This window comes from Hydra vulgaris, chromosome 05, assembly GCF_038396675.1.
Source record: "Hydra vulgaris chromosome 05, alternate assembly HydraT2T_AEP".
Taxonomy (NCBI): domain Eukaryota; kingdom Metazoa; phylum Cnidaria; class Hydrozoa; order Anthoathecata; family Hydridae; genus Hydra; species Hydra vulgaris.
This window is the reverse complement of record NC_088924.1, coordinates 21,468,001-21,486,153: the sequence shown is the minus strand read 5'-3', so window position 1 is coordinate 21,486,153 and position 18,153 is coordinate 21,468,001. Positions and strand designations below refer to the sequence as shown.

Here is an 18,153-nt window from a genome sequence, read left to right as displayed (position 1 = left end):
TACAAAGCTTACAATAATTCAGTTAAAATTCAATCTGAGTTATTGAAACGTAATAAATTTAACATCAATAGAAAAGTAAAGCTGTCATCATTTAAAATAAAAAGGGTGTTGTCAAAATATGTTGAAAGTAAAATTAAGTTACTAATAAAATTACGTTCAACAATGATAAATATTCTTACTGTAGTAAGAATTAGTACTAGTTAACAAATTTGAACAAATAAATATAAAATAGTGAAAAAACAATGAACAAATAAGAACTTGAACTTGAACTAAATCTTGAATTTGAATTAATTGGTACTAATTTGTTCAAGCATAACCTTAAAAAATAAGTTTATATAATAAATTTTATGTATAACTAGTTATACATATAGTTAACTATCAGGAGTTATATGTATAACTGCATGCATTTTAAAGCATATTATTTTATTTATATATTACTTTAGATCATATTACTTTGAATACTGGACCCAGAGACTTTATTCCCAATTACACTGTGGTACTCCAGATTAAAAATTGAAAAGTTTCTGTAAATATCCTGTTTTTGTTCCTCAATGTACTTCGTAAGTCCCTAAAGTTTTATGAACCTTATTATATATAAAGTTAAAAGTTTTGGAGCCTAAAAAAAGTTACAGAAACCTATTTTATTTATTTTTTTATAAAGAAAATTTGACTTTTAAACCAACATTTCTTTGTGGGACACTGCAGTGTCCCATGCATGCATGCTTGGTTTTTGAAAACATTTGAACTTGCATCAGTCAGTTGTTTGCAGATAATATACTCAAGAACTATATTCAAATATAGAAATTTAGATGTTTGTTTATTAGTTTCAGAATATTATATTACGTGTGACCATGGCCTTCTATAATAACAGGCCTTGACATCGCGCAACAAAGTTGTTAAACTGAAGGCCAATTCCTAATATTGTGTTTACATTTTCATCTTTTAACATTAGACTAAAGTTTGTGTTCACGCTTTTTTAATAAATCTTTAAAATTTGATTGGTTTATAAATTAGATAGCGCAACTTCAAGACGATAACGTTGTAAGGTTCAAGGCGTTACATTGTAAGGTAATAATATTGTCAAACTAACGGTAAGTTTTTTTAATAATTAAAATGCCTTTAAAATGCTGTGTATCTCTTTGCAAGTCAAACTATCTCAACTACAACAAAAATATCAATTTATACAACTACAACTACAATATCAATTACAACTACAACAAAAATATCAATACTCAACTACAACAAAAATATCAATTTATAAATTCCCAAAAAATCTAGAGGAGAGAAAAAGATGTAGTGAAGCTATCCCAAGAACTCGTTTTATTGTTACAGACTATACAGCAGTATGTCAACTTCATTGGCCAAATGAAGCACCTTTTGAAAGCAAATATGGGAAGCAACGACCTTTAAACCCACCATCTGTTTTTAAAAATATTCCGCCTAGTTGTTTAGCCACACCAGCAAGTAAAGTTAGAAAAACTGTAACTTCAAGTGGTTTTCGAAGCATTTTACCAGATGAGTTAAATGATTTTCTAAAAGAACTTATATTTGACGATATTCAAACTTTGTTAAGTGATAATAACGATGCTATTGTTTTCCAGCTTAATAAAAAAAGTTTACACATACAATCAAAAATGTACAAACTTGGTGTTCCATTATTTATTTTAGTAATTTTCAATGATTATTCATTTGTAGCTAACCATAATGGCACAACTTGTAATATTTCATCTTTAGCTGTAAATAAATTAAATTTAATAAAAACAAAATCAGCTTTATTTGAAGCAGTTAGTTTTTTAAAAAGTAAAGAAAGTTCGCTTCAGTCAAATATTCTATTCAAACACCTTAATGCTATGAGAAAAGTTAATGTTGGTGAAGTTTTATATACTTCAGATATTATATGTAGAGCATATGAGTATATTGCTATGCGACGAAGTCGCATAGCAAATATGATTGAATATGATTGTTTGTGTATTGACTACAAGTTGCCAAGTATAAGGACTTTAACACGATTGACTTCAAAAATAAGCTCAATGGAGGACCTAAGTTTCATAAATAGTACTTTTATGAATTTAAATCCATTGAAAAAAACTTCCATACTACTAATTGATGAGGTCTATGTCAAAGCTTCATTACTTTACCAAAAAGTTGCATTGTTTGGTCAAGCAGTAAACTACCCTGAAAAGTTAGCTAAAACAATTTTATCATTTATGATTAAATGTCTTTTTGGAGGTCCAGAATTTATATGTAGAGCTCAACCTGTTGCAAATCTTCCCTCTGAATTTCAGTTTGCTCAATGTCAACAAATTGTTGATATGATAAATAATATTGAAAATAGTAAGACACTGGTAATAATTACTGATGGTAACCGTGTAAATCAAAGATTTTTTGGAATGTTTAAAACAGTTGATAGTAAACCATGGTTAACAACATCAGGTATATATTTTTTGTATGATTATGTGCATCTCTTAAAATCTATACGAAACAATTGGTTGACAGAAAAGACTGACGAACTTTAATTTGTGAACAATAAAGAACTGGCTTTATCTAAGTGGAGTGATTTAGAAACTTTATATAAAACTGAGTGCAATAGTCTTTTTAAACTCTCTAAACTGACAGCTAAATCAGTTTATCCAAAACCAATAGAGAGACAATCTGTAAAGTTTTGTTTGTCTGTTTTTTGCGAAGAAACAGTAGCTGCATTAAGAACGCATCCAGAGATTGAAAATAAAGCATTTGAAGGTGCTGCTGTATTTATTGAAAAAATAGTTTTTTTCGAATGTTGTAAATGTCAAAGCACCTGGTGCTGACATTCGGTTTAGAAATGATTAATGCGGAGAAATCCACTCTGTTGGTGATCAACAGTTACAACTGCTACGAGATATTGCTGAACCGTCAAATTTTATGAAACCTACAGGTAAGTGTGTAAAACAGCTTACGCTAGATACTAGCAATGCAATCGCGCATTCATGTTATGGCTTTATTGATCTTGTAGAAACGTTGTTGAGTAATAGAGCAAAGTATGTCTTATTAGGTTGGTTTTCAACAGCTCCACTTGAAAAAGCTTTTTCTAAGCTTCGACAGGGATCTGGAGGTACTTACTTTATAAACGCTAAATCTGTAATTGAAAAAATTAATATTCAACATACTAAATTGATATTACAACTTGACATTCCTGTTGATGGTATCGATGGTCATACTTGTGACATGTTTTAGAGATATTTCTACTGATGAAAAAGAACTTCTGGATAATATACATGATCTTGAAAGCTCAGTTAATTAATCTACATTAGTGGCTATCGTTTACATAGCTGGCTATGTGCAAAAAAGCGAAATAAAAATTTATGATTCTACCAATTATTATTATAAATATGGAGGTTATCTGTATAGCCTAAACAGACGCGGACTTGAAATTCCTTCTGAAACTCTTGTCTAATGGTCAATATTTTGCTTTTTTTTTTCAAGGTGCTACTGACCCTATATGCAGAACATTTTGTGTTACTCAGTTTCAGTTCATTGCTGCTAAATATAAAATTAAAATCACAAAAAAACAATGCAGACTATATTCTAATATTCTGCTAAAGAATTACTCACTAATTACCACTCCCAAAATACTAAAGCTATCATAATTTATGTGAAAATTAGTTTTGTAATTTATTATGCTATTTACTTGTTATATTTTTTATTTTCTCATTAGCCTTTATGTCTCTCAATGTTTGGATTTGTAAATATTTACCCTGTTGAGATATATTGATAAAACTTTTTTTTTGCTTGAATCAACTTTTGTTGGTGTTTTTTATTGTTGGTGATTTTTATTGTTACCATTTTTAGCAAAATAAATTAAAAATACAGTTATCTTTCTAATATATAGATATATACTTTGTTATGGTTCTGCTTGTTATTGATACTATTCAATATTACATAAATATTCTTAATGAAATTTGAAATACGAAACATATGATTATCTTTTAACAATTTTTTGGTTTTCTTTTTATATTTCCGTCTTTACTAGAGATTATTATTAGAAAACATAGACTACCATAACACCCTACCTAATATTAAAATATATCAAAATAAGTAAAAGTGAAAGTTTAATCGGCCTTTAGTTTTTACGGCATTTTGCGTGATGTCAAGGCCTGTTATTATAGAAGGTTGTGTGTGTGACGAAAAAGTAAAGATACTTTTGCATCCAGTGGCTATTGCACCCAACGTCTACATTATTGAAAAAGTAGGTTTTTACATTTTTGTTTTTGTTTTTTTGTTTAACTAATAACTAATTTTCAATTAGGATAGTTAAACTTTTGTTTAACTATCCTAATTGATCACTTTTTTTCAGGATTCTCCTCACGGGTTCAAGCTCATTACGCATAATATGTGTTCAATTACCCACACTGTAAAAAAAAAAGGTTTCGCAAAAGGTTTTTTACACTCCTATAAGGTTTTCTACCACTAGAAAACCTTTTGGTGTGTAAAAAAAGGTTTTTAAAAGGGTTCTATTAGAAAACCGAATAAGGCAAAGGGTTTTTTCGTGGTGAAATATATAAGAAACCAATAAATACCGAGTGCCGTTTATTGACATCGAGGCATAATTAAAAATAGAAAGGGTTTAAAATAGGATCACAGCTGCTTAGCAATAATGATATCTTAAATAAAATAAATAGTATTTATTTTTATTATATTCCATTATATTTAAAATTGTATTTTGTTAAAATTTTTAAAGTAGAATACGCAAAAGCGTATACTTTTTAAGTTAACCGATTTATTTTACCTATAGGTCAATGTAATTCTTTTTAAAATTTTAAAGTAAAGCTAATAATTAACATTTAAAGCAGAGATAATAATAAAGTTAAAGAATTATGTCTGCAAATATTGAAAACTGGTCACCTACAGAAGTAGCCAAATGGCTAATAAATAATGGGTTTAATGAACAAACTGCAGCCGAATTTGAAAGTAATTTTTTTATTATTATGCATTTTATAGTAACATTTAAATTGTACTGTTTACATTGCAGATTCCTTATAATATACAATAGCTAAACATGCCCCAATTTCTTTGTGAATGTGGCAACAATTATTTTTCATTTGGAAAGTATTTGCGACATCTTATCTTGTTTCATGAAAATCAGCCTCTTTTTTACGTTAGATGTGTTTCAAGTGCGTGCAAGCAAACTTTCAAAAGTGCTGATAGTCTAAAAAAACATGTTCAACGAAAGCACAGTAATTTATTAAGAAGCTAGTCTAATGATAATGAAAGTGATCAGGGGAGTAGAAATTGTAAAAATGATAACATTGATTCATCTGAAACAACCAAAGAATCAAATGATCAAAATAATGAAAAATTAGACCAAGACTTTAAATGTAAAAATGTTACTGATATGCTTAATACTTTGGAAAAATATTTTGCATTTCTTCTTTTGCGACTCAGAGAAGTACACATACTTCCAGCCTCTGTTCATGCAGAAATTGCAAAAGATATACAAAACCTACTTTTGATTACACTAAGTAGTTTTAAGGATGTTATATGTCAATATTTATTCAAAAATAATATTTTACCACTGGACAATGATTGGGCACATATAACAGACACAGAAAGATTGCTGCAATTCATGGGCGAGATGTCTTCAAATGAAAATAGACTAATAGGATTATTGAAAAGCAAAAATATGATTGCAATGCCTAGACAAATAGATTTTAGAATAAATAATACAATTGGTGTTTTTCAATACATTCCAATTCTCGAAGTTTTATCAAAATTAGTTTCCCATGAAGATGTTTACAACTGTTTGGGTGACAGTTACAATCAGTCTCTTTCTAATAATGATTTTATGATATCCTTTTGTGACAGTGAACTTTTTCATAGTGACAATTTTTTTTCTGAAAATCCAAGTGCATTGCAGATTCAGTTATATGTAGATAAAGTTGAGCTTTGCAATCCAATAGGAGCTAAGCGAGGGAAGCATAAAGTGACTGCATTTTATTTTATGTTAGGCAATATTCCATCTGAGTTTCGTTCAAAGCAAAAATTTATTCATTTGGCTTTATTGATTGAACATAAATTTATAAAAATGGCCAAATATGACTACACTGAAGTTCTTCGTCCATTAATTCATGATTTAAATGTACTGCAGAGAGAAGGAATTGAGGTTTCCGTCAATGGATTACGTCAATGTTTAAAAGGCAAACTTACAGGTATATCGGCTGATATGCTTTCAGCTCATGCTATAGGAGGATTTCAGCAGTATTTCCATACTGGAAGAATTTGTCGTTTCTGTATGGTGGACAAGTCAGAAATTGGAAATAACTTTAGTGAAAGCACTCTTCGTCTCAGAACTCCAAAAATTCATGAATATCACTTAACTGCTATAACTGATAATGCAGCAAACAAGAATGTGTATGGTGTTAACAAAAAGTGTGACTTTTTAGAGTTGGATAACTTTGATGTACTTACAGCTTTCCCTCCAGATATAATGCATGACTTATTTGAAGGCATTATGCCAGTAACTTTAAAATGTGTTATCAAGTATTTGTTACGCTCTTGTAATACATTATCAATAAATAATATAAATGATTCTATAAACAAAATTCATTTAATTAATTCGTCTAATCGCCCTTGCCAATTACCTAAAAACATAGCATCAGATAAAGCGCACATAAATGGAACAGCTGTACAGAAGCTAGAACTTTTCCTATTGTTTTCGCAGTTAGTCGGTAATGATGTACCACAGGGAACTATTGGCTGGGAGGTTTATCTTATACTTCGCGAAATATGTGACATTGTTATTGCCCCAATTGTAGACAGTGACAGTATATACATGTTAGAAGAATTAGTTGCTATGTTTTTGAAAACATTTTCTGAAGTATTTGGTTCTGAATATATTATTCCAAAAATGCACATGCTTGTTCATTACCCTCGTCTGATACGTCTTTTTGGGCCTTTACGAAATTTTTGGTGTTTACGTTTTGAATCTAAACATCAGTATTTTAAAAAAGCTGCCTCAAATGGACGATGTTTCAAGAATATTACCAAAACATTATCAAAGCGTCATCAAATGTTGCAGTGCTGGGAAATGCTGACAGATGATATGCTTTTATCTAATTATACTGTGTCTGGAAATGCACCAAGATTTTTTCATAACTTGGATGTTAAAGTACAAGAAGCTATAAGATTGTTACTTGATTTAGATATAGAAGGGAATGAATCCATTGTTATAGCGAAATCAATATCAATTGATAGTATTTGCTATTCTATTAAAGCAGTGTATGTGTTGCATACTGTTACAGAAGAAACTGTCCCAATTTTTTTTTAAATCATATACATTGTCTGTTTACGTGACTGTTGGTTGTTATGTGGACACCTGTTGACACCAAATTATTTTTCAGATCATTTGCATTCTTATCAAGTTTTGGATGAAAATGAGTGGACAGTTTGCAGAACAGGATGTTTTATTGATTTTAATCGACATGACTATTTTAAATTCAACAACTGTCAGTATGTGAGCATGAGATATAGCGTTGTGCATCCGTCTTGCTCTTCAATTTAAGGACATGATTATTTGAATACTTATTTAGTTTGTTTAGTTTATGTAGTTTGTTTATTTGAAAATTATGTATGTTTCGTAAAACTATTGTTCTTATTGTTTATTTGCAATAGGGCATGAATTAACCGGTGACTATTTATGTGACCTCACAGAGCAGATGCTAACAGAGCTTTTACCTTTGATAAAAGATAGGATAAGATTTATTCGTCTTTTGAAAACAACAAAACAATCTGTTTCAACAGCATTAGATAATTCTGAATCTACCTATACTGCAGTTGTCAGTGTAAATAATGAAAAGGGCGAAACAACAAACAGTGGCAGTTTTTCAGAAATTGAAGAAGCAGAATGTGTACGTAGGTTTGTTATATTATTTTTACTTTATATACATTTTTTTTTAATAATAACACTCTATCATTGATTTTAATTTATGAGAGTGTTTGCATACTTATTTAATTTTAATACTTTAATGTTTGTATAATACTTGTGTTTAAGAACTATTATGCATTTAATGATGAATATCATTGTTATAAATTATATTTTTACTCATATTAAATTACAGTTGAATGAGATACTTTAAATCAGAGTAATTTAAAGAAATTACTCTGGTTTACTTGAATTACTGTGATTAAGTTTATTTTATTTATTTAGCCAGATGCAAGAATTTCCTTTTGTATATCAGTTGCCACTTTTTCCGGGTAATATTATAGCTAAGCTACAATGTCAAGACAAGGCTAGTTTTGGTTTAGGCTCAAAAAGCAAAGCCCTCTTAATTGATGCACTATTTGATGACTTAAAAAGGCGTGACATTTTGTAAGTTGAAAATTTTTCTTGTTTTATACTTTGCCAACTCTGAGTTTGCCATTTCCATTTCATCAATTTTTCATGATTAATTATTTTTCATATTTTAAAAAATAATTTGTTCTTTAGTTTGCTACATTTATGTTATAATATTAATATTAAATATTTTGTAATGTTTTATCAAAAACTGTTTATACAGGTATCCAACCAGAAGAATATATTCTGCTGTTAGCTCAGCAGTTATATTAAAATATCCTTTTTTGGCTGATTACGATGGAAGTAGTGTAATGCAGTTAGCATTCCATACTTTTTTACATACTTTTATTTGTCATCATTTAATATGAAAATTATATTTTAAAATTTAATTTATGTTTATTTCACATTTTAAATGTTTTGAGTTTAGAATACTATTAGAGTAGCTCTTCGAAGGAAATTTAAAAAATACACACAACCCCTTTGTAGCGAAAATTCAATTGCTGTAATAAGAGAAAAATTTGGAAGGCCTGGCGTTTCAGGAACAAAACGAAAAGTAGATCAAGTTGAAATTGATCAACCTGACAACAGCACCCTCTCAAAAACAGCTCGAGTTAAAGTATGTAATAATGTACATAGATATTACTTGCTATAACTTTGTAAAATTGTTGTAATGTTATGTTGTTTAAATGTCAAAAATGTATATTTTCGTTACTGTTCACAAGTTCCAGCTGATTGGTGTAAGGTAATATCCTTCTATATGTACAGTTGTAACTATAACTTCTTTTTATTAGTTGGCTAATGTGATACAAGGTGAGGATCACATAAGCATAAAAAAACATCAAGATGCTTTAAAAAAAGAAATAAAGAAACAGACACCAAACTTTGATTTGATCCAAGATAAAATGAAACGAACTTGCGGGTACAGACAACTTTTCTGCCATGCTCACGCAACTGCAGAAGTTCTGGAAGAATTTCCGTGTTTACGACTAAATATTTTTGTAAGATTATATAAAGAATTATTTTTCTTTTATGAAATGTACTTTTTTTTTACAATATTTCCATTGATTTTCTTTTGACAGTTTTGAAAGACTATATTAAAATTATTACCTTATGAACATTAAAATTTTAAATATAGGCTTATTTCTGTAATCATAATGTAGATGAATTTTACAAATGATTTTTATAAATTAAAGTTTACAGCAGATGTGATTTTGCTATATGGTGTAGATGTAACCAAATTAGAAATGAAACTTCTATCCCTCTATAATGCGGTGATCAAAGAAGCAGCCAGAAGATGCAAAAAATATTGTGAATATTCAACAATGATAAACAAACATTTAGAAGAGACTTTGGACAATGGTAAACGACAGGGTAATTTTTATTTATTTTAATTTTTCTTTCTTACAATTCTCTTTTTATCGTAAAATAAAAAATTGTAATATTCCAATAACAATTAAAACTAGTCATAGTAGGCAATAAGTTACACGAGTTTAGTAACTCTAGCAAATATTGATTAACTTAAAAGCATTTGATCATTTATTAATACATTACACACGTATGCTAATACTGCTATTTTATATATACTAGTTTTAACAAATGTATTATTTTGTATGTATTTATAATTAAAGATATAAATACTTTTAGATTGGAAGGTGATGTTAGTTACATTATTGTTGCCCTCATTATTTGGGGAAAAGGAAGAATTGTTTTTTCCCTTACCAAAACAGGTAGGATGTTTATTGTACATTGTACATTATTTAGGAATTTGCACTTGATTATATTTTTCTATAGTCCATTGTTTATAGTCCATTCCAAATTAATATGTATTTATCATATATTAAACTATAAAAACTAATTTATTTATTATATATTTAACTATATAAGCTAATATATATTTAATAACAAGAAGATCTGATAAATAATAAGAAATATTAAGAAGGAGATCTAAGGAAATGCAAAAATTTACTGGTTTGAGGAAATAAGTCATTAAATATTTCAAATCTATGTAAATATTCTCATACTAATGATACAATTTAAAAAGTGATGTTGTCTTTTAGGTGAGGAGTCTTCAATAATTTGTATTATATAGAAATGTTATTAGTTAAGAAATTTTAAAATTGAATGGTTTTAAGAGCTTTGTATCAGAGGGATTTTAAGTTGTTTCAGGTTTGTTTTTTGATTAAATGAATTATTATATTTATTTCTTTATTTATACAGGAAATACCACTTAGTCCAGTCATATTGCCACAAGATGACGAATGGAATATATCAGTCGACAAGGAAGTTTTGTTTCCTAAAACTATTTGCACTTTTTCGGAGGCTTTTCAAGCATGGTTTGCAGCATTTTGGATATTCAGCATTGAATTTCCAAAAGGATTGATCAATACTTGTCAATTTTTAGAAAAAGTGCTTCTTGGTGGTAAAGGAAAAGTGCCAAATGTTGTCAGCAAATGGGGCAACCGCCTTTTGCACCTGAATGGTTTTAAGAGCTTTGTATTAGAGGGATTTTAAGTTGTTTCAGGTGTGTTTTTTGATTAAATGAATTATTGTATTTATTTCTTTATTTATATAGGAAATACCAATTATTCCAGTCATATTGCCACAAGACGACGAGTAGAATGTATCAATCGACAAGGAAGTTTTGTTTCCTAAAACTATTTGTACTTTTTCCGAGGCTTTTCAAGCATGGTTTGTAGCATTTTGGATATTCAGCATTGAATTCCCAAAAGGATTGATCAATACATGTCAATTTTTAGAAAAAGTGCTTCTAGGTGGTAAAGGAAAAGTGCTAAATGTTGTCAGCAAATGGGACAACCGCCTTTTGCACTAATATTTATGGCTTTTGTTTTTTGTATGTTTTTGTTGTTAATCTTTATAATTTATTTATGTTTTTTTGTCACTAAATTCGAATAAACTCATATTTCTAAATTTTATTATATTTTGTGCTACTAGGCGATTTCTTGATTTAATTTTTGAAAATAAGTCTTAACGGTAAATAAATTTCATGTAATACTTTCAACGTTGGAATATAATAGTTGTAATAGTTAAATTTGAAGCAGAAAATTTGTATAATAACTCGTAATAGTTTTACATAATAGTTTTAACGTTATTTTCCAATTTGTTTCGTTTTGTACAACTTGTTTGTTTTTGTTCAACATTTATTGACCTATCTCTGATTATTGTAATGTTTTTTTTTAATTTAATGTAAACTTTACTGTATATTACTTTGATGTTATAAGATTTTAAACATTATTACAGAATTTTCTTTATTGAGTTTTCATATTGCGTGCAAAATTACAGTGGAATTAAAGAATCTAAATATTTGCATATAAGCAATATTATGTATAAATTAAATGTTTCAACTAAAGTGTATATTCAATCTATCCTAAGTATAATATTACTGAATCAACTTTATACGTGCTTGAAATCGTTATTGCGTAATATAAAAAATTATTGAATAATTTATATTTCAAATTAAAAACGAAAGTACAAGTTAAAAAAGGGTTTTCCAGTTTCGGATTAAAGGTTTTTAAAAAAAGGGTTTTCTAGAAAACCTTTAAAGGGTTCCACCCTCGGGACAAAGTAAAAAACCTTTTAGAGCTATTTAAAAAACCCTTTTTTTTTACAGTGCATAATACGTTAGTCATTGTAAGTAATAAATTAGGAAATAATTATTTGTGAAATATTGTAGTCATTAATGACTTCAACCTGGCTAATAATTAAAATTGCTCGACTTATAAGGTTCCTTATTAAAATTGCTCTCTTTCTCTCTCTCTGTCTCTCTTTTTCTGTCTCTCTCTCTGTCTCTCTCTCTATATGTATATATATATATATATATATATATATATATATATATTTATTTATATTTGTATTTATATTTTTTTTTTTAGAAAATGTTTAAAGAAAGTTAGAAGATACTAAAAACCTTGGTATTATGCAAGCCGAAGCGATTTAATTAATTCAATCGACAAAAAACGGCGTGTAAATCGCAAAAGAAAAAATAATATTTTTAATATTCATTTTGGATGTATTGATTAATAGCATTTATTTTAAAATAAATTCATTTTGCAACACGTTTTTTAATTTTATAAAATTTCGTTATAATAGTTTAAGGTAAATCCCACATAGGTTATAGGTGGAAAATATCACATGCAAAAGATCAAAAATGCTACACATTTTTAATACCAAATAGGATAAAGTAGCAAATACCAGATTAAGTTAAGCCTTTCTGAAAGCTTCGATGATTAATTTTAAATTACTATTTAAGTAATTTTTAAATTAAAAGAACTTTAAAAATTATCATAGAAGCATTCGGACTTTCATTTGTCTAGTATTGACTACTTTTATACCGTTTGGATTAAAATATATGTGGCATTTAATATCTATAACATGTAGTATTTTCCACCTATATCCCATGTAGGATTTACCACATAAAACCCATGTGGGATTTACCATATGAAACCCACATGAGACAAAATAATAATCCCCATATGGGTTACATGTGGTAAAAACCCACGCGTATCCCATATGGGATTTACCATATGGAATCCATGTGGGATTTACCATATGAAACCCACATGGGACAAAATAATAATCCCCACATGGGTTACATATGGAAAAAATCCACGCGTATCCCATGTGCGCTTTTTCACTGGGAGATAACAAGACCATGTCCTCTAAAAGTTCTGAGGTGTTCAAAAAACATATTAAAAATTGGTATGCAAAAAATTGTTATTGTAAAATCTGTTGTTTTTAATTACTATTTTTATTTATCCTGACATTATAATACAATATTTACTCATTTTTCTGTAATGAAACGGTTGTAATTTGAATTTGAATTTTTTTTTTTTTTTTTTTTTTGATTTATTTATTATTTATTGTTTTTAACGATTTTCATGTGAGTGTGTATTGTCTATAATTGTTAAATGTGTTGATTTTAATTAGTTTATTCTTGTTAAAACTATTGTAACCATCAAAAAAAAATAAAGTTTTTTAAATTAAAAAAAAATTAAAATTAAATTAAATTAAACCACAAGGATGTTAAAATGTATCCAATTTTAGCTATTTTAGCAATTTTTAAGTGGGAGTGCAAATTCATCTGTTAACTTGGGCTATGTAAATGGAGAAACATCATATATTTTATCAGAAGTTATCATTAAATGCGTTAGTGCTAACAATATTTCTTCAAAAGTTTTGGGTATTTCTGCAAACAACACCAATACCACTTTCGGAGTTTATAACGAAACGGTAATAACAATATTCACAAAAAGTTAATCGTTAAGCTAAACCGTGAAATCATTGGTATCGGTTGCAATGCTCATATTTTATAAAACGCAATAAACACTGCATCTGGTTGTTTATCTATTGATGTGGAGATACTTATTCCTCAAATTTATTAATTTTTTTACCGCTCTACTGTTCGAGTTTCAAGTTTAGAAAATTTCTGCGATGAGGCCGATGTGCAATATTAAAAGTTGCTAGGATTCTCAAAAGTTCGTTGGTTGGCCTTATTTCCAGCAATCGAAAAAGTGCTTAAGTTATATCAGCCATTAAGATCATACTTTTTAAGCTTAGAAATTTGTCCAAAACTTTTATTTGACTTTTCAATAACAAAATGGATCAAATAGTATTGTTTTTTGTTTACAGGTAAGCCAATGTTTTTTATAACACGATAAAAAAAATTGAGAAAGATGATATTTCTGCTGCTGAAGTTGCCGTAGTATTAAAGGGTTTGAAAGACCAGATAAAATCTAGAAAAGAAGAAAAATTTCTACCTTTCATGGTAAGACAGTTAAATTACCGAAAAAAGTAGTCATCATTTAAAAAACCAATTTCTGAAAGAAGAAGACATTTTTTACAGTGTCTGTCTAGAGTATATAGATGAGTGGACGCGTCACTTTAATAAGGCTAAAGTTTTTAAATGTCTTTACTTAGCTGTAAAGTTGAATGAATTGAAATTATTGAAATTATAACCTTTTTGAAAAAATTAATAGAAATCACATTCGATGACAATGAATTGTTGATGAAATTCGGAGAACTAATTTATATTGCACAAAGAAAAAGTTTTCTTCTTGGATCTCACAGTCTGTTGAATGTGACAAACAATGGGTTGAAATTTTTTCTCATTTCGATAATAATCACGTTCCTTATAACAATTTGTTAAAATTGGCGGAAGCCGCTTTATGTTTGCCAGGTACAATCGCTTCCGTAGAGCGATTATTTTCGATTGCCAATGATATTTGGACGAAAGGGAAATCCCAACTTACAATGAAAACTTTGGCAGCTATTTTGTTTGTTAAATTTAATTTAAGAAAATATAGCTGCTCATAGTTTGCAGAAAAAATTGAAAAGGATGACATACTGCTGAAAACAATTCATTCTTACAAAAAATATTTGTGATTTAAAAATGCAAATATCTTTAAATATTTTTTCCACAATTTAGTTTCTTCACATGCTATTTTAAAATAAATAAACGAGTTTTTAGTAAAATCCATTTAAACCAGGCTCGTAGGCAGAGCGGGTGCGAGGGGCGTACGTGCTCCCCTGCGCTTTGTCCTGTTTGGCCACGAAAAAATTGAAATTAAACATATATTCAAAAATTGTTAGTACAACACAAAAAAGGGCAATGGAAAACTGTCTTGAAAATATTAAAAATGTAATTCATCATTTTATCAAATTTATGCAAAATCTTATCAAAAAATAGGTGAATATAGACGCTAAGAAAAATTGCCCTTGGGCGCCTTTATTTCTATTTTATTTTTGACGCCTCTTGAAAAAGTACTCCCCCTTTAAAGAAATGTAACTTAAATCAGGCTACGGGCCTGATTTAATTACCATTTCTATTTATACATACCAAATTTATTCCTTGAACGCGTCTGGTATTTTTCAAATATGGTCACTTTAGTTATATTGATGCATAGATATGTATGATAAGCATATTCATGCTTGTATTTTTTTGTGACATATGTGTATGTTATAATAATATATTTAAATTAGATATATGTAAGGTCAACTATTGTAGTTAGTATACTCTATCTTTTAGTTAATTTGAGTAACTATGGGAAAAATGACAAAAATCACCAAAAAAATAATGAAATTAAAAAGGAACCTGTCTCTAGTTTTAGTTCGAAGTTGAACCAGAAAGTGACAAAAGTAAAGAGATTTCAGTGGTCCAACAGTCACATAAAAAATGCAATTGCAGCTGTTCAAAATGACTTAATGTCGCAACGAGAAGCTGCAGTACAGTTTAGTATTCCTTGGTCAACCCTCGGTAAATATCTTAAGGGAGATTCAGTTCTTGGCGTCAAGCCCGGATCTAGTCCAATATTATCTACAAATTTAGCTTTAAAGTTAGTTGAATATGCAACAACAAGAGTTGCCCTTGGATTTGGATTCGGAAAAAAATAATTTCAAAAATATGCTTCAGATTTAGCCATAAAACACAATTAAAAATTTAAACGTTCAATTCTTTCAGAAAGAATGATGGCGCTCATTTTTTCTGAAAGACTTAAACGTTTAAATTCAAAGCCTGAAGTTACTTCATTAGTTTGCCATCAATGCATGTCTGTACCAAAAGTAGCTAAATATTTATATTCACTACATGAAGTTTTGAGGTACATGCTCTTTTAAAGCCTTTATTGATTTGGAATATAGATGAGTCTGGACTACAGATGGATTTTAAACCTCCAAAAATAATTGTAAAAAGAGGTACATAACACCTTAAATCTCGCACATCTAGAAAACGTGAAACCATAACCATTATTGCTGCTGTAAATGCTGCTGGTGGCTTAGTACCTCTACATTTGATAGCAAAAGGTAAAACGACAAGATCTATTCATTCTTTTAATACTGCATATGCCCCATCAGGCTCAAATTGGAGTATTAGTGAGACATGTTGGACAAAGCAAGAAATTGCATTTCTTTGGTTCACTAATTCTTTCTTGCCTAATATAGGTAGAGATAGATCACAAGTTCTCATAGTCGATGGTCAAGATTCTCATAACTCTGTTGAGTTATTGTCTGCTGCAATCAAAAGTAACATTCATATTGTGGAAATGCCAGCACATTGTTGTCATTGGCTCCAGCCTCTAGATTGCACAGTATTTGGTCCTCTTTAAACATATTATAATCAAACATGTCAGGAATTAATGAATAAATATCCTGGAGTTACTGTTGACAAGTCAATTTTTTGTGGGCTTTTAAAGAAAGCTGACAATATAATTTCAGGGTTTCGATCATGAGGCATTAATTCATATAATCCGTCTGTTATTCCAAGCACAGCTTATTTTTCTAATTATGTCTATTCCATAGAACAGCTACTTGACAAAAATGATCTGCTTGAATCAAGTCTGCACCCAATTAAAACTGACACCATGAATCCATAGCTCCTATTCCAGTTTTAAATGAAACCAATATTCAGCCAATTCCTGTTCCAAATGAAACGACTGGACAGTTTAGTTTTTTTTCCAATGAAACCGCTGATCATTGTAATCAGATGCCAATTAAAACCATTGTTCAGCCTAGTCTAACACCAATTATTTCGTGTAGAAAGCATTCAACTAATAATAGTGACAATGATATTTTGCCTTATCCAAAGATATATGCTACCAAGACAAAAGAAAATCAAAAAAAGGTTCAAAAATATTTTGTATTAACTTCTCAAGAAGCAATACAATCTAAATTGAACGATGAGGTAAAAAAAAAAAGAGAAACAACGAGGTAAAAAAAAAAGCAGCTGAAGAGAAAAAATTGTAAAAGAAAATAAAGCATAACAAAAACAAGAGAAAGAAATTCAAAAGTTATTTAAAAAAGCTAACTCAGTTAAAATGAGAAAAGTCAGTTCAATTTCAAAGATATTGAAAGTCAATATCTCTTCATTTAATCAAAAAATCTGTACTGAAGTACCAGAGAATACAACTCTATTTATCAATAAAGTTTACTGTCCAGATATTGAAAGTTGCATTATTATATGCAAGTTGAAATCTTATAACAGCTACGTACTAAAGCTACTTTTTATTTAAAATTTATTCGATGCTTGATTTTATATAGAAGTAATTAAAAAGTTTCTTATTGTTCGACTGTCTTAATTTGAATAACAAATAAATACTGTTTTAGTTTTTTTGTTTATTATCAACCAAAATAATATTTTTAAGCAAAGTATAGAATATTTTACTTTTAAAATATTAATATGTCGATTTAAGGTAATATAAATGGATCATAATAGGTGCTGTTTCCTAACTTACTGGCTACGATTTGGTCTACCTGGCCATTAATTAGTACGCAATTAAAATCTCTGTTTAAATAGACTTTTCTTTGAATTAAGCATGTTTTAAAACTAAAAAAAGTTATTTTAAGGTGTAGGCGTTAGTCATTAACAAAACAGTAAAAAGAAATATTAATTGTTACATTAAGACATCCAATTGTGGCCACTAATTGGTCACTTTGCCCTATATAAAAATAGTTGTTTTTCTGTATGATAACATTCTGTTGGATTTTTTAGCGTCCTAATCGTAAGTGCCAGTAGACCTTTCCCATTAATCAGTACATGCGCAATGCATTGTGGTAGTTGCATTCATCTAAATCAAAACAAATGTCGGAAGGCCTATTAAATTGTATCAATGAAGTTGAATTTTGTGAAAATAGTGAAGTTAAACTTAGGAAAAAAAATAAAGTTGACCTTTGTAAAAGTAGTTAAGATGAACTTTTGTGAAAACAGTAAAGTTAAACTAAATCTTAACAGCAAAGTTGACTTTTCTATTGACTTCAGTTCCTGTTTGTCAATACAAACAACTTATGAAAAAGTTTGTTACAAAAAAAGTAGCAGGTGTACTTGTTGTGTTCCAAAC

The 18,153-nt window shown here is 28.9% G+C and overlaps 1 protein-coding gene across 3 annotated transcripts; it reads left to right on the top strand.

Annotated features, from left to right (window-relative positions):
* Nucleotides 1-1,007: 1,007 nt before the first annotated feature.
* Nucleotides 1,008-11,222, top strand: LOC136080684 (uncharacterized). 3 transcript variants are annotated; one of them, XM_065797650.1, is made up of 10 exons: nt 1,008-4,225; nt 7,648-7,891; nt 8,183-8,344; nt 8,532-8,616; nt 8,736-8,924; nt 9,100-9,306; nt 9,502-9,679; nt 9,953-10,035; nt 10,526-10,787; nt 10,881-11,222. In XM_065797650.1, exons 2-10 carry the CDS (start codon nt 7,692-7,694, stop codon nt 10,958-10,960), a joined length of 1,446 nt encoding a protein of 481 aa, XP_065653722.1. In that variant the 5' UTR covers nt 1,008-4,225; nt 7,648-7,691; the 3' UTR covers nt 10,961-11,222. The 3 variants fall into 3 exon arrangements, with proteins under 3 accessions (XP_065653722.1, XP_065653723.1, XP_065653720.1); XM_065797651.1 differs by having other exon boundaries at nt 1,033-4,225; nt 7,648-7,883; XM_065797648.1 differs by lacking the exon at nt 1,008-4,225 and adding an exon at nt 4,783-4,947.
* Nucleotides 11,223-18,153: the final 6,931 nt, after the last annotated feature.